This window comes from Lissotriton vulgaris, chromosome 7 (assembly GCF_964263255.1).
Source record: "Lissotriton vulgaris chromosome 7, aLisVul1.2, whole genome shotgun sequence".
NCBI classification, from domain to species: domain Eukaryota; kingdom Metazoa; phylum Chordata; class Amphibia; order Caudata; family Salamandridae; genus Lissotriton; species Lissotriton vulgaris.
The window spans coordinates 947,735,213-947,753,105 of NC_141695.1; the positions used below are offsets into that span (position 1 = coordinate 947,735,213).

General features: G+C 48.4%; 1 protein-coding gene across 1 annotated transcript in view; it reads left to right on the forward strand.

Annotated features, from left to right (window-relative positions):
- LOC147702797 (uncharacterized) overlaps positions 1-10,664 on the forward strand; it is a 42,450-nt gene extending 31,786 nt beyond the window's left edge. Inside the window, exons 5-6 of the mRNA XM_086929449.1 lie at positions 9,981-10,151; positions 10,476-10,664. Coding sequence (XP_086785575.1) covers positions 9,981-10,151; positions 10,476-10,664 — 360 coding nt within the window. The remainder of the gene's footprint in view (positions 1-9,980; positions 10,152-10,475) is intronic.
- Positions 10,665-17,893: the final 7,229 nt, after the last annotated feature.

Sequence of the window (17,893 nt, forward strand, 5' to 3'; positions counted from 1 at the left end):
CTCCCGCCGTGTCGCATTTCTCCTCCCCCTCCCGTCTCGTTCAACTAGCTCCCTGTGGGAGTTTGATTTTAACAGGTTCGGGGTTGCGGTTGTAGTTTGTTTAGGGCTGTGGGAACGGAGAATCGCCGCCTTCCTTATGGTCGAGTGTTGTGTGAGTAGGCTTCAAAAGCAGTAGTGCTACGTGCAGTTCCTCAACGAACTGACTATTTTCAATTGCAGGGTTTGATTCCTTAAGGTCGTCGAGTAAGTGTTTCTGGGGTGTACGCGTGTATAGTTTCAGGTGCCTCTCTGCGATCTTCTGTCTGCTTTTGTCTAACGATTCTGTTTGCACCAGGTCCTGTGATTTCTTGAGTCCTACCCCACCCCTCTTCAGGAATATAACCCAGTCACGGCAACAGTATGCACATAGTAACCCACACCTACCTTGTACTCGACAACACCGTGTTTTATTTTTATAATGTGGCGACACTAGCACTTTTAAGAAATGTTGTTTCAAGGGAGTCGAGTCGTAGCTTAGGTGTGGTATCCGGGAACCAAAACACTTCGAATTTGGTATATTCGGTCTCGCTGATTTAAAACCTAAAAAGCCGCACCTGAAAGGGATAGGGAGTTTTATAGAAACGTGTTAACCATTACAGTTTGTTTTTACTATCTTTGCCTTACCTTAATGTAGTACATTCCCAACACTTAACTTTTTCTACTTGCTATGAACGTGGGTTTGAAGTTTAGGATGGAGATAAACCATGGCGGAAACATAATCTCTGCAAGAGAGACTGTGAACCGGTGATACCAACACTACTTGCTAAGGCGTAAGAAAAAAGAAGATTGTTCAAAATAGCCGTAAAACAACCTCATTCTTTAATAAAAACTCTACCCGACAGCGGTCTGTTTATGAACCGTGGCGTGGGATGAGGGAGGGGGCGACGAAATCCTGCCTCCTCCTCCCCATTTCCCAACCTGCCCGATCCGCGTGATTCACCCGTGCGTCAGCGCTGCTTCGACAGGATGTCGCCCGTATTGCGTCAGTGCCATGCTATGTTCTTTCCATACAAGGAGACGCGACCTGTTTTTGGTGGCCGCCATGTTAACTAGAGGCTTACTAGATTGTACTTTATAAGTATTCCCGAACAATCAGTAGTTAGACAGTGATTTTATCGAAAATTTAACAGATTTCTTCGTAGAAGCAAAAACATTTTTGTGAGGAACCACTTTGCTACCGTTAGTATTATTTATACACATACTAGATATGTATAAGATGCTAGTCAAACATAACTAACGTGCTTGCCGTTTTTACGGTGACAAATAATACTTTTATTTTTGTTACATCTTTGGTGTAAATCAGTCATGTTTCCGTTAGAGTTAACACGGCATGACCTCGCTTTAAAACGTCCGTCCCATTAGCCAGTTCTGCTTGGAGGGTACGCCATCGACGTTTTACGTTAGCGCATGACGCGCCAAACATGGGCATGCTTCCGAGCCAGGATTTCGTAAACGAAAAAGGTTTGATGACGTGACAGCCGACACTGTTTGATTGACTTTACAGCTCATTTCTGTTGTCTGCCATCCATGTAAACAGTATGCACAGATAACAGTGCGGTACTCACACCTCGTGTCTTGGAAAAAAAAGACAGCTCGGTGCTGGTATGTGCTATTTTATTCGCATTACAGTAAGTGCTTTGCCAGCAGTAGGGTTCTGACTTTGCTAACAGGGTAGCGTTGTCACAAAGGGAACGTTCACAATGAAAGTGTGACTGGCGCAAACAAATCTGCGTGCCGAACTCAGCAGCTGTCACTTTCATCCGCCTGTCCTTTTTTGTTATTTCCTGCGCTGAGTGAAAATTGCGCGCCAGAAAGCCGAGCCTCAACTCACCCACACATCTTTGCTGCATTGGCTGCAATTAACTGCAGACTTGGACTGTCGCGAGGCTAGAATTAAAGAATGAATATCACAGCGTTAGCAATTTCTTTTCCTCCCGCTGAGCCTTAAGTGCAAGCTGAGACGGTCTCTATTATAACATATATAAATAAAGGGGAAAACCTCAGTGCGCTGCCGTCATTTTAGATGCGCAGCGCCCAGCGCTCAATCGGGTGATTTTGCTGCACTTACACCCTTGTAACAGCACCAATGCGCCCCAGCAGCAGTCCAGCTCATGCACCAGGATTTCCGCAACCAGTTTTGCAGTAAGGGGCCACCTTAGAATCGCCAACCCCTCACCCTCAAACCCTCACCCTCACTCACCCACCCTCAACCCCTCACCCTCACTCACTCACCCTCAACCCCTCACTCTCACTCACTCACCCTCAACCCCTCCCCCTCCACCCCTCCCCCTCAACCCCTCACTCACCCTCAACCCCTCACTCACCCTCAACCCCTCACCCTCAACCCCTCACCCACCCTCAACCCCTCCCCCTCAACCCCTCACCCTCACTCACCCTCAACCCCTCACCCTCACTCACCCTCAACCCCTCACCCTCACTCACCCTCAACCCCTCACCCTCAACCCCTCACCCTCAACCCCTCACCCTCAACCCCTCACCCTCAACCCCTCACCCTCACTCACTCACCCTCAACCCCTCACTCACCCTCACTCACCCTCACTCTCACTCACTCTCACTCACCCTCACTCACCCTCACTCACCCTCCCTCACTCACCCTCCCTCACTCACCCTCACTCACCCTCACTCACCCTCAACCCCTCACTCACCCTCACTCATCCTCACTCACCCTCAACCCCTCACCCTCACCCACCCTCAACCCCTCACCCTAACTCACACTCACCCTCACTCACCCTCACCCTCACTCACCCTCACTCTCACTCACCCTCACTCTCACTCACCCTCAACCCCTCACTCACCCTCAACCCCTCACTCACACTCACTCACACTCACTCACCCTCACTCACCCTCACCCACCCTCAACCCCTCACCCTCACACAGTGCAATAGGTCTCGGAGCATTTGAGTTAGAGCTTTTAGAATTGTTTATGGCTTTTTTTATTTGTAATTCTTTAGCATTGGCTACAGGAAACAAAAATGCTAAAGATTTACAAAAAAACCCCATAAACAATTCTAAAAGCACTAACTCTAATGCTGCGAGACCTATTGCATTTCCAATGCTTGTTGTTACAGTTGATATTCCTCTGCATCATTAGCTTGTGCCATCTGCGACAAATCATTATAATATAGAGCAGTGTTATGCCACATCGTAAAAAGAGCTATGTCATCAACCAAGTATTTGTTCGACAGTACCTGAGAAGAGCACTTGATGATGTCATGTCAAATGAAAGGTGTTGCAGACATTCTGAAATGGTTGGAACCCATGGGCTTATCTAGTTCAATAGAAGCAGAAGGCAGTGTAAGTTCACGGCCATCTAGAAAAAAGGGCTAAGAACATAAGTGGCTACAGAAAGCTGAGGAGACAAAATGTTTGCAAAACCTAAGGGGAAGATGGACAGAGTGCTAAACATTGCAAGCACTCACCTCCAGTCAACTGATCTAGGTTTAATCCTTCATCATTCTTTGGCTCACTCTGCCCCCAGTTCAGACACGGTCATATGCAAATCAGTCTGACCCTGTGCCTCATGGGAACAGTCCTGCCCGAAATGCCAAGCCATGTCTTCCCTAGACCGGAAACAAGCATCCTGGGACCGGTTTCTGGCTAATCCACCGTCATCTGCCAGGCTACCTTGAATCCAGTGGCTAAGTGAGCAAGGGACCCAAGTCTGGGCATACCCTGCCAACTTAGGGCGAACAAAGCAAAACCAAAGGGGATGATGGACGGATGATGGACGGAGTGTTGAACATTGCAAGCACTCACCCCCAGTCAACTGATCTGGGTTTAATCCATCATCTTTCTTTAGCTCACTCTGCCACCCCAGTTCAGGAAGACCTGGCTTGGCAGTTCATGCTGGACTGTTCCCATGAGGCACAGGGTCAGACTGATTTGCATATGGCCATGTCTGAACTGGGGTTCAACACTCCGTCCATCATCCCCTTTGGTTTTGCCGAGACAAAATGTTTATCATCTCATGGGATGGTATCTATCACGTAGGTCTCAAAATAGCCAATATCAGGGTAGTCTCACTGATACCCATATAAGAAGGATGTTCCCCATGACCAGAGCTGCAGCCTCCAGCTGTCAAAGGCCAGATGCAAGAAAATCTCATGTGATTTTCTTCTAGCTTGCAAAGGAATTGTTGCCTCAACATTACCACACAATCTATATACTTTTAAGAAACAAAAGCCTGCAGAGACGGGTCGCAGAATAGAGGAGGAGAAGACCAGAGGCAAACAAACCTCCTGAACGCAAGCATACTTGATGCAGCGGTTCCAGACACCTAGCTCAAGAAGAAACCGATTCAACAGTTCACGAACAGAGCTGGGGACTAGCATCAACGATGCAAAAAGGGGAAAACTGCCGAAATCTTCAACTGCTTTGCCGCACAGGGCAGCCACATAAGATGCGTGTTCAGACGGCAAAAGTGTCTGCCATGATGGATTGGAAATTTTAGGTAGCAGGAACAAGAAGAAGTCATATTGGAACACTAAACAGAATCTTCGATATTAATTGGAAAAGAGAGCCCAGCACCTAAAGATGAGTGTTTAGGGCTCTTTGGCACACAGCCAAGGCTCGAGACACTTGTGGGCATCATCAGAGAAACCTCTGACAACAAGAAAGAAACTGTTATGCTTTGTGCATGCAGGATATGGAATACATAATGACCCCTTGCCGAGAGATGTCAGACGAAAACCCCACGATGTTGTGCACCGGGAAGAAAAAACACAGCTGCCCCTGTCTGTGCGGCGAGACTCCAGACTGACAGTGCATCCATCAGATTGGACTCACAATACCCCTCTGTATACGAGAGGGGAATCCAGGCTCACCACCTTGCAAGGTAAACCTCCTCCATGTCTTCCAGCATGATGCAGTCCTAACACCAACTTAGAGCTAAATTGACTAACTGTGAGACAAAACTGGTGGATCTCAATATTTTGAGAAATGTTCTACTTCTGTGTCCGGCATATAAAACCAGCAAATGGCAACCGGCTAGGACTTTAGCATCCACTAGAATTCTGGACACAAAGAAATGCACTTAACTTTATTTTGGCAGATTTTGAATCCGAGTCACACAGAAGAGAGCAGAGTTTTTTTTTTGCAAAAACATGGAGGATGAGGAGGAATGTTGATCAAACCTCTAGAATCAAGTTAAACTCTGTAGGACGATCGCAGTCCTTTTTCTTTCAACAAAGTTTGTACTTCACTTTTTATATTTCTTGAACGCTTTTTACATTTCATATATCATTTCCTAATTTATCATTTTTATTTAGAAATATTTTATACAAAAAAAGTTTCTTTGAATCAAAAGTGTTAAGAAGAACATTTACGCCAGACCTACAAACGCTATGGAAACTGCTACTAGGCATAGACAGAGCCTCAGCTGGGGAATACGATGCTGTGCAATTGGCCCGGTGCTGTTGGAGACGATGTCTCCGAAACACACATACCCAATTTCCATACTCACCTGACTTACCCGTAACAATATTAAGGGCGCCCCCTGCCGAGCAACTGGGAGAGCCTTGGAGACTGGGAGCTAGCAGAGGCGACAAGACTAGAAAACTTGTCAGCGATGGGGATCTCATCCCCTTTGAAGACTTTAGAGAGAGAAATGCTCTAGGGGCATTTCTTATTATATCGTAGCAGGGATTTGTTCACACTGGGGACCGGGAACAGCTGAACCTCGGCATCACGCAACCTGAGGCTATATGGGCACATGGGGAGGCAGAATTTAAGCAGTTACATGCCTATATGGGGCCCTGAGTAGGGACTTTTTCCAACCGCTGACTACACGACGGAATAGATGGGTAGAGGATGTGAATGTTCCGCCGGAAGGCAAACCATAAGAGAATATACTAATAGGGATTTCTATGACCTCGAAAAATGCCAGATTCCAGCTCATTAACTTTTTCAAATTGCACAGGGCATACCTCACTCCGGGCGGATTAATAATTCTCCCGGAGAGACGATGCGAAGTGGCGAGATGCAGAGAGGTGGAGGGGGAATACGTACACATGTTATGGACATGCCCAGAATTGAAGAATTACTGGAATGCAGTCTCTGCCACCATAGGGGAAGTAATAGAGCGACCAGTCCTATGCACCCCAGTACATTGTTTCCTGGGATTATTTCCATTTAACTCCAAGTTGAGGGTTATCAGCAGGTTCCAAGACCTAGCCTTGACGATAGCTAAGCATGAGATCAAGCAGCACTGTAAATCTAGTGTAGGGCCGAGAATCCTAGCATGGAAGAATGAACTAGAGAAATGGGCGAGGGGAGAGTACTTCCCAGAAATGGCGAAAGGGTTCACTGGCGCAAGCTAGAGCCTGGGAGGTGTTGATTGAGAATTTAAAGGAGACAGAACCAGCTGCGGGGGAATCATCCCCAGAGGGGGTATCCCTGCAAAGAAGCTCAGAACATCAGGTCAGGGGAGGGGAGGATGCAGTACATGACTGAGGTACCTATAACCAACCTTAATTCTAGACCGATGCTGAGGGGTGGGATCCATGGGAGCACAGACAGAGGGTGGCGGGACTCATGGCAAATCTATGTATATTGATGAAGTCTGGACTGGCGGAGGTCTGCGAAAGGGGGAGGGAGGATGGGAGTTGGGAATCTGAGTAACTAGGGGGGAAATGTTCTATCACTGCAGTCGCATGGACTTCACAACTGTTGAATGGACTCAAGAAGTTGTAGAAAGAGCATAGTACGAGGTTGATCCTGAATATGTAACCAAAATGTGATGAATATTTCATGCTTTTCAAAACCCTAATAAAATACGTTAAAAAAAGTGTTAAAAGTACATTTCAATTGCTGGCAGCAGCCACTCCACACAGGTACTAGTTATATTGTTAAAGATCAACTGTATTCCTGTATGTGCTCCCACAATCGGACTTGATAGTTGACTTGATTGATGACTCCCAGTGCTCCTCCTTGCATGGGCAACAGAACACATACAGGACTGAGTTGGACACCACTTATCGTAATAACGAGAATATCCTTCCTGGTTGCACCAGCACTGTTTATTTTTTACTTACATTAAACTCCACTCACGCCTAATGTCACAGCTACTTCACATGCCCGAACAGATGCGTTACATTTTTACCCTCTCTTGGCCATAGTTCTCTTATTTGTGACAGAAAAACAATTTCCTGGCTTCCATCACACCTTTGACTCTAAAGCTGATGTGCTGCTGTCCTCCATCTTTATGCATTTTCTTCTTCCTTGAATATGTTATGTTATGTTATAGAGACTTGTAAAGCGCATGGCTGCCCCAGCAATAGGGCGTCCCAGCGCTAGCGGAGCGAAAGGTAGGAAGGCAAGAAGCTAGATGGATGTAAAAAGCCAGGTTTTAATCAGCTTCCTAAATGTCCAATAGTTGCTGGTGCTGCGACAGTCAGGGGGATGGAATTCCAGAGTGCAGGTGCCTGAGCTTTAAAGGAACGACCACCAGCTCTACAGCGGCGGACTCGTGGAGCGTACAGCAGATGTAAATTGGCATAGCGCAGTGCCCGCCTAGGAACATAGGCTATGCAAAGCTCCTGCAAAATTAGGGGACTCTGGTTATGCATGATTTTATGAGCTATACATAGGGTCTTAAATTGAATTCTTTACCTTATGGGCAGCCAATGAAGACGGCGAAGAAGATTGGAGGTGCGAAATAACCTGGGTACAGCATAAAGAATGCGTGCTGCTGCATTTTGTACACGCTGGAGTCTGGCCGTGACAGTTTTATTAGTGCCCAGCAGTAGACCATTACAGTAGTCCAGACGAGATAGCACCACCGACTGCAATATCAGTTGACGGGTAGAGGCGCCAAAGAAGCCTAGAATAGATTTGAGGCTTCGCAGGAGGCCGAAGCAAGTGCCTGCCACCTTCTTTGCATGAGGCTCAAAACTAGGCGCAATATCCATCAAGACCCCTATATCTTTGACAGTGTTATTAGGTTGTGGGGGGAGCCTAATGCTGTGGGCCACCATTGGGAGTCCCATTTATGGGTGTTGCGGCCTACCAAGAGCAGTTCTGTTTTAGCAGAATTCAACTGCAGGTAGTTATTAGTCATCCAGTCAGAGATGGCCATTACATCCTCACGGAATTTCAGTTGGTCAGTAACCGGGTTGTTAGTAAAAGTAAACACCAGCTGGGTGTCGTCCGCATAAGATGTCATTTTGATGTTACGTTCTTTGGCTAATAAAGCTAAAGGGCGGACGTACACATTGAACAGCGTAGGGCTCAAACCCGAGCCCTGGGGGACACTGCACTTTAGAGAGTAGATATTGGAAAAATAAGGGGGACGTGAACCTGGAATGAGCGTTCCAACAGGAATGCCGTGAACCAGGCCAGGGCCCCGCCTTTGACTCCGATCTCTTCCAAACGTTGGAGAAGAATTTTATGGGAGACCATGTCAAAGGCGGCACTAAGATCGAGTAAAACCAGTGCCGATGTACTACCCTCGTCTTGTGCTGCCCGGAGCTGTTCTGAGAGCTGTCCAGAATAGAATTGGACTCTAGATAGTTAGTCAGGATGGTGTTGACATGGGATTCCATAATCCTGGCCAATATGGAAGCAGAGCTATAGGTCTGAAGTTCTCTGGTAAGGATGAATCAAGAGTGGGCTTTTTAAGTAGCGGTACAACTTTTGCATGCTTCCAGGAATTGGGAATCACAGCTGATTGGAGGGAGTTGTTGATAAATGTCCTACCCTCCGACAGCAAGCAGTTGTAGAGTTTTTTAAAGGTCTCAGGCTTTACACGGTCGTCAGGGGAGCCGGATTTAACTTTCGCTGTCAAAATAACAAAGTCTTCAGTGGACACAGGTGACAAGGTCTCTAAGGAGTCAGAGGCTACCCAGGTAATGGGGATTGCCGTGGGTTTAGACGGGCATTGCTTAACGTCTAAGGCACTATAAATAAGGTCCACCTTATTAATAAAGAATTTTGCCAGGGAGTTGCATTGGGTGTTGGAGGAGATGGTATCATTGGAGCCTATTGCAGGTTGCAGCATATCTTTCACGAAGAAGAAGATGGAATACTTGACGTCTTTTACGAATCTATAGTCACCACAGGGTTCCACTAGGGTAAGTGACATCACTCATACTCAAACGAAAGATCCTGAGCATACTTCTTCTTTTAGCATTTTCAGATTACAGCATAACAATTAAAAAATAAAAATGTAAAACCTTGTTCCCGCATTCACAGACAAAAATACAACACTACAACCATCCCCACCCCAGTGTAAATATCTATGCTCTTTACTTTAGGTTATGAATCAGGAAATACACTCATAGATAAAACTGGTAAGTTTTGCTTATTTAGAAATAGTGATAAGTATGGAAAGTTGTGCTACCGATAGTAGGATCTGTCTATGCCATGTTACTTTAAATTGCACTCAATATCACACATATGTAGTGCCATTTTCCTGAGGCACGTGTATGCACTGATCCTGATCAACTTCCAGGACAGCCCATATGGTGAGATCTCTCCCCCGCCTTTCCCCTGCCTTCGTTATCAAATACTCTTGATGGGCCAGAGCTCCTTCTAAGTTGGCTGCTCAGCTGCTGTGTTGGCATGCAGTGACCTTGCATTCAGATTGTTGGAGACTCTACAACAAAGTAAGCTGTCAGTCCCCCAATGTGTAAGGCTCAATAACATAGCTGTGTTATGCGCTGGTTATGACCCTGCATGATTATCTTAAATATGCAGACCTCATTATTAGACATGATAAGCTTGGTTTATCTAAAAATGTGCATGCTGTATAGACATATTTCCTTAACATTAAGAAACATTCTGCGGTAACTCTATTGGCCATGTCTGTTTTGTAGTCAATAGCTTCATGAAGCCCAAGACATTTTGGCAATTTCAACTGTGTCATTGCTGAAAGCGCGCTGTGGATAAGACTAACCCTCCATGCACTGTGCAATCCCTTGCAGATCCCGATCACTGAGCAGGAGGCTGTAATACGCTTGCAGAGAGAAAGGTCAGTCATGGTCCTCCAGTTGGAAGCTTTGAGGAGGGAACGCACCGAGGCAGAAAGAGATGTGGAGACGCTATACCAACACCACAAACAGGAGGCAGGATCTCAAAAGCGCCATGTTTTGCAGGTATAGCGTGCAAGCAAAGCTTACAAATGAGTAAACCACTTTACACAATCTCTTATGTGTCAAAAGCGAACACTTCACAATCAAAAATGTAGTCTAACAAAGAGAATACTACAGGAAAGTCCTATTATGTATCATGAACTTCATTTCAAACAAGACCCTCCCATTCCCCCATTCCTACTTCTGTGGAGAACAGCTTCAGGCCAATAGCCAACTGCCTGTTCCATCATAAATCAATAACCGAGTAACGAAAACTGTTGAAAATAGCTATTCTTCAAGGCAAAGTGTGTGCTTTGTGATTACATTGTAAAGGCTTTCTCTTGGTAGGTTTTCCAGGCTTATCGAGGGTTGTTGGAAGAACAGATGGATGCGTTAGAAAGACGATACAGAAAACTTCTTAAAGACTCCATCCAGGATGCCGTCTACCTGTCAACTCGCAACCAGCAGCTGCAGGCCGAGAACTGCCAGCTCAATGATGGTGAGACCACAAACAGGAGTTCACAAGGAAGAGGCTAGCTCACTATGCTAAGTTTTCCATGGGTATGAGGAGCAAGGTTAAAGAGTTAGGATCAGCAGAACAACAGCCAGCCAGTTAGGTATGGAAAGCAGCAACACGGCCCTCTTCTCTCACATAAGAAGCAGCAACACGACGACCCTTAATTATTCTAACACTAGTAATTATATCCTTTTTCACTAAAGGTCCAGCCCCCGATGTATCAAAACACAAAATTCGAATAGTCTGATTGGGCTAAAGCAAGGGATGTCTGATCACTCCACTTCCAGTGCACCTAACTTTCAACAATTCCTTTGTCTTTAGGAAACATCATTGTTAGACCTGACATCCTTGGCGTGGTTTTTCCCCATCTTTTTGCCTCTGACTCATGTATTTTTGATGCTGTGCTGGATTTCGTTTTTGCTGATTTAGATGCTTTGGACACTCTGCCACTGCTGAACAGTGTCAGAGGGTAAGTGCTCCCTCTGTAAATTGTCATATTAATTGGGTATACCTGATTGGCATATCTGTATCACCATGAAGTCCCTAGTAAAGTGCACTGTGTGTGCCAGGGCTGGTGATGACAGATGCTACTAGTGGGCCTGCAGCGCAGATTGCGCCACCCACATGAGTAGCTCTAAAATGGTGTCTCAGGCCTGCCAGCGCAGGGCCTGTGTGCAGTCAGTGGACTGCCATGTCCGCCTGGCCAGTGTCCCCACTGGCTGGGCTTAACCCTCCCCTGTCTGTGCACATCAGCCATCCCTATGGAAGGCTCCAGGTACCCCCCTGGGCAGGGTGCAGTGTATGGATAGGATAGAACATGTACTAGTTCAGGTAACATGCTCTGGTGGAGAGCAGCAGCCACTTTGTGTGCTCACTGCTGTAGGGCTGTAAGGCTCCCTAGGGTAACATGGGGAGGCTGGTCCCATTGGACCCCAGCCTATCTCCCTATAGGAACAAGATGGAACATCAATGAAAGATATCCCTGAACTCAGAATTAAATGACACATCTTTTAGTGAAGGTTGTTTTTGGATCCTGGGGTTGAGAATAGCACTTTTAGAAAGTGGCTGTTCTTTTGTATAAACCTTTCTGTGTGCTTGGGCCTGTGTGTGTGGAATGCCTGCGTGACAGGAGCTGCAGGGCCCCGGAGGGGGTTGGAGTCAGCCCAGGGGTGAAAGGCGACATCTGTTGCCCGGGGAAGGGGAGAGAGAAGCGCCTGATAGTGCTGGGCTGTGCCTGCCTGACCACAGTGCTGGCTAACTCCCCTGCCGGCCCACTGTCACCTCTGGCCCTGAGGCTGTCAGGAAGAAGAACACCAGAAACATTCCAGAGCCAAGGATCCCCTTGCACAAAGGACTTCAAAGGCGTTCAGGGGTATAAGGGAAGGACCCCTTACTACAGAAGATTAGATTAGAAAATTCTACAATCAAGAGGAACCTCTGCCAGAAGAAGGACTGCTGAAGGAGCTGATGGAAGATTGCCTTGCTGTATGCTTTAAGGGCTGACCTATCCTGCTGTCCAACTGAAGGAGAGGAGAAGAAAAGGGACTTTGCAGTGTGCTGTGACCCTGCCTGCTTGAACTAAAAAGACTTTGCTGTATGCTGTGTCTACAGCTTGAATCTCCAAGGGCCTGAGAAGAGCTGGCTCCCTGTCTGCAACCCAGGAACATAAAGGTTGCCCAAGGCTACAGGAATCTGCTGTGCCCCCCCTGAAGCTGCTGTGTGGCGAGGAGATCGTGAAACCGTGTGGTTTGCCTGTTTAGCGCATTGGCTGCTCTCTACTGCTTGAGAGCGCCGCGCTGACCCAGCCTGCTGCATTGCCAAAGTCGACGTGTTCATCGACACGTGTGTGGGGCAGACCGGAGACCTGTGAGCCTCTGCAGCGCAAGGAGCGCTGAAAAACAATTGCTGGCCGTATCACCGCCGCTGCCCGGGGCCAGAAAACCTCTGAGGGAAGCGCCATCCTGATCGGCGCTGAACCGGCGAAGAACGAAGCCGCCGCGCTCCCATTGGTGGAGGGAGCCGAGCCCCCTCACTAACGCCGCGACGGGATTGGCCCGTGCGGCGCAGCGTCATCAGCATTGGTTGGCCGTGATTGGCCGGAGTCGCGGAGCGTCATTGTTTACTGCCCGGGAGCCGCCTTGCCATTGGCTGACTCCCGGGTGCTGGTGGAGGCTCGCCTGGAGAGCCGCGACGGGATTGGCGGCTTGGGCGGAGGCGGCTGGAAGAGGAGAAGAATCACCGCGCTCACCGCCGGGCCCGGGAAGAAGTGACCTGACCTCGCCGAGGGATCTCCGCAGGTGCTCCAGCCCCTGGCCTGCCGTCTCTACTCCCCGCTGCTCTTTGAAGGATCCAGAGCGGGCGGAGAGCGTCCTGAGACCGGCCGGGCGGGAGCAACACTGAGCCTTCCCCCGCGAGGTGCCCCTGGGGGACCCGCGTCACCGCGAGCACGGGGAAAGAAGTCCCCCCTCCCTCAGGATACCGGGTGAGACGCGCTTGAAGCGCTTGTGGTCCCTGAAGCCAGGGGACCATTGGGGCATAGTTTTTTTACGCTGGCATTGTTTCTTTGCTCATTTTAAGAGCGCCTACATTACAAAATGCTGGCATTGTTTCTGGGCTCATTTGGAGAGCGTTTTGATCACACAATCATTGGCATAACTTTGTGCTGATTTGAAGAGACTTGAGACATTTGTTTTTATATGACAACTTCCTGAAACTACGTACCACCATTAAGATTAAGTGCATCATTTTAATAATGAAGTGATTATCGTGCAACTGCTTGATTTACCTTGCTGAAACTAGATAAAGTTATATATTTTTATAAAATATACTTACCTGTGTGGTCTCAGTTTGTGGTGGATTGGGGATTATTGTTGTGTTAAGTGCAAATATTATCCACGTTGCCTCTGTTTAGCCTAGACTGCTCGCGCCATGCTACCTTGAGGGTGAGCGGGGGTTATCTCAGAGGGTTCTTCCTTCACCCTGACTAGAAGCAAGGGTCCCTACTTGGTCTAAGGTACTTACCTCTGCCAACTAGAGACCCCCGGTTCTAACATTTGTTGGACAGCGGTGCGGATTTTGAACTAATAATTGCACTTGACCTGCAGTGATTCCTTGTACATCACTAGTCTAGTTTAGCAGCACAGGTTGCGCAAGATTTTTTCTTTTTGGTGAAACCTTTTTGGTGAAAAGGTTAGGAAGCATCATGTCTTTGAACGCGGCAAGCGTGAGAGTAGAATTGGAAGTGGAATTCGCAATTCAGGAGTTGTACAACTACAGAAAGGATCTCCTGAAGCAATTCTGCAAACAGCTTGGATGCCCAGTGAAGGGCAGCGCAAACAAGGACGAGCTACAGAAAGCTCTGAGGGCCTGGTGGGAGGCCAAACATGTTGTCTCAGAAGAAGCTACTGAAGTGGACGGCTGTGAGAAGTTGGCCTGATATGTAGTGTTTCCAATTCTGGAACCACTGGGTATCAGTCCAAACAAACCCCAAAGATGTCAGGTTGTAAGTCAACCTTGTTAGACAAGCTATCCTAGTGGTAGCATGGACTAAGCAGCCTTAAAGGCTTAACTTAAGAGGTCGTGTTAAGCGAGCTGTTTTACAACATACAATCCTGTAATCAAATGAAAGGACACCACACAAGTATATATTATAAAAATATATGTATTTATTTCTAAATTACTCCCCAGTACTCTTTATGAGGAAAGGGGCACAAGCGTTAAATCAAAAGCACTGTTAAACATATAAAGTTGCACAATTATGGATGAGGGCGGGTGGCCACTCAGACCATATACTAAAAAAGTGGTATAAGTAACACTTATCGAACAATGGTTAGGCCTACGGCCTAGAGATTCGCTGGGAGCAGTCAGGACTAGCAATGATGAAGTCGGGAGTAGCCCACAGGAGACGGGTGCAGCACGGAAAGTGCGGCGCGCACCAATGCAATGTCAATGGTGCGTAAAAGTTAGTTAAAGTGAATTAAAAGATACTTCCGCTGAACCTAGGAACACAAAACTTTAGACACAGACCCTAGAGGTGTGTACCAGTGTGGGAACACCGGCGTTGCAAGGTTACCTCACCCACAGGCCGTGGGTGCACAGGGTCGAAGTGGCGTCGGGTTCTGACACGCAGGTTCTTGGTGCTTGAAGCTGTTGCAGCTGCAGGCGATGTGAAGCAGAAGTGTCCGGTGCGATCCAAGGGTGGATCGAAGTAGAAAAGTACCTGAAAGCAGAGGGGACAGAGTCTGGGTCACTCAGCAGTGACCAGGGTGGAACCAGGACGGAACCAGGCAATGTCGGGCGCAATCAGGTGGTTGTCGATAGGCTTCTCTCCGCTGTCACGTGGGCTCTGGGGCATCTGCGACGTCCAGGAGCAGGTCACGATCTGTCCCACGTAGGCTCTCGCTGTCAGCACCGTCGGCTTCAAGATTGCAGCAAACAGCACTTGGCAAAAGCAATCCACGCGGAACCGGGAGATTGCTTATCACTCGAACCAGGAGGGTCAGAGTGGGGGCTCCTTTTCACAGGAGCTGGTGCAAATCTGGAGCAACCAGAAAAGCGAGTCGTATTTCAAGTTTCGTTGGCACAGGGGCCACAAGCCAGCTGGCAAGTGACCGGGCCAACGCGTCGAGCCCACACAAGCAGAAGGGCCCCACGCAGCACTCGTCGAGTGTGGAGGGGTGAGCTTTGGTGCAAGTGGAGCTCGGGGCTGGGGCTTCTCAAACCCCGGTGTACAGCTTCGAGGATCACTCGTGGGCTGCACGGTCAGCGTCTCGTGGCCTTTTCAAGATGGCGTGCCCCACGCTTCCGGTCGCCTCCACTGGTCTCAGCTCTGCAGGGACTGTGGATCGGGCAGGTAGAAGGCAGGCAAGCTTGATCTCGTCGATCTCTGTCGCTCGAGTTCCGGCGGGAACTGCAACAAAGCAAGGGTCGAGGGCTGGATGGTACCTGTTTGCACAGGGTGGTCACTCCTTGACCACAAGGGAGATTCTTCAGTCTTCTAACGTCGTGTAGAAAGTCGAAGGGTCCAGATTTTGTTTCTTATGTTTCTTCAGGATGATCGAAGTCCAGTCGTCTTCTTAGTTTAAAGTTGATTTCAGGATGATCTGAGTTGCATTGGCACTGCTCCCCCTCTTATTCGAATCTGAGGGGTGGATCTCCTGCTAGGTCCCTCCCCTATGGGTGGGACCAGGAAGGGGGGTGGTTACACCCCCTTTCCTTTGTCCAGGTCTCACTGGAGCTGGGGCTGGGCTGCCCCAGAACCGGTTTGACCGGATTATGCAAGGGGAAGCCTTGTGCTCCCCAGGCACTGTCTGGTTTCATTCAAACCTCCCTGCTACAATCCACTATCTCCTGTCTGGGGTGGTGTCACACCTCCCTGTGACAGGAAATCCTTTGTCCAGGTCTCCTCTGCTGAGTTTCGGTCAGCAGCAGGAGGTCAGACATGTGTCTGTGGCAGAAGCATCCATTTTGTGGATCTGAGGCTCCTTTAAAAATCAACCGCGTTTTAGCAAAAGTGACATGTCGTCCCCTCTAGAGGGGTGGAATGCTACCCCCGTCGCCAGGACTGGCGAGGGGGTAGTATTCCAAATCGTATGACACCTTACACGACATGTTTTGATAAAGCCAAACCAAAGTTGACATATAACCGCGAGGATTATAATGCACTTAATAGTATATGGTTTGGCATTATCCCGGAACAGCTAAGGGAATTGGTCCCGACAGCTGCAGACAGGCTCAGCTCATGCTAGAGCACCATCTCACATTAAACCACGCACTCTGCCTTCAGGATTGTTAAGGCCTGCCATAGGAGTGGCTCACAGGTTTATATGTGTCCAGATATAGGTTTAGATATAGGTATACTATATCTAAGCAAGGGGTGATTACACCCACTTGCCCCAGCTGAGTGATCAGCCAGTTGTGTCAATTTAGATAGCCAGCCAGGGGTGGCAAAAGATATGCTGCAGCCCCTGGTAGGCCTTGGATGCACCTATGCCCTGGGCACCTATAGTGCTCTGTACAGGGGCTGATAAGGTGACCCAAGCCAATCTAGTTATGCACCTAGGGTACATGGAATCCATTTTACAGAGAGAGCAGATAGCCTGGGGCCCTGATTAGCAGGGAACCAGGCCAACTAAGTCGAAAACCAGCTAAAACCAAGGCAAAAAATCTGGGGTAACCATAGTCAGGTAGCCACCTTCCTACATAACCCCCCCCCCCAAACGAAAGGAGATAAGGCTATCCTTGTCCAGGTAAGCCTTTATTGCCTGAGTGGCCATATAAGGAAGTACCTGCACTAGCATGGGTACCCCCTGTCTCATGGTCCACTAAGCAGTCCCTCACCCTAGGGGTATTAGAGGGTCTCCACCATAGGGAATCACTACCTTGGGTGTGTTTATGCAAAGTTAAAGGCTGGTTTGGATATGGAGTATTGAGGTGAGACTCCACTAATTTTGGGCTCAGCTTCCTCCAATTATCTTCCACCATGTGTGCCTTTCTTTCTTCAACTGAGTTGCACTGAGCTCTCAGGGTCAACCTCTGGCTACCTAAAGCTGGAGGCTGGGTCCCTCTGTGTGGCTTGCTGGAGGGACAGTTCAGGTTTGGGCCCTTTGGGTCCCAGGTTTGGCTGTGCCCAACAGAATCCATCTGTGGGAGGTCCCTAATTACTTTTAAGGGGGCTCCCTCAGGAGTTTTTAAAGTTTTCACCTTACTAGGCCTACTAGTTTTGGTGCCCCAAATCTGTTGATGGGGGTGCTTTATTTGACAGGGGGCCCTCTGGGTCTCACTGTCCTTCTTGTCCTCTGCAGCCCTGGGCTGACTGAGGCAAGGTAGAGAGGGGCAGGTTACCTGCTCCAGACTGGATCCCAACTGAGAAGGGTCCACTGCCATCAGAGGCTCTGTCAGGCCAGGCCTAACAACCTCTGGGGCAGTTCCTTCATCAGGGGTAAGATCAGTTCCCTGAGGAGGCTGATCCTGTCCTACTGTCTGGTGAGGGGGAGATTTCTCTTCCTCCTCCATGCTCTCAGTTTGGGTGGAGTGATCCATCATTTCAGGCTTCACAACACACATATCTGTTTGAGTTTGGGCTGTGGCCATCACAGCCCCACCAACCTTTTCAGGAGGAGACTCAGTTTGGGTTTCTGCTGTTATCATAACAGCTTTGCTATTCTGTTTTGGAAGAGCTTCTGGTAAAGATGGGGCAGAGAGTTGCTCAGCCCTACCAACCCTTTCAGGAAGGACATCTTGAATTGGG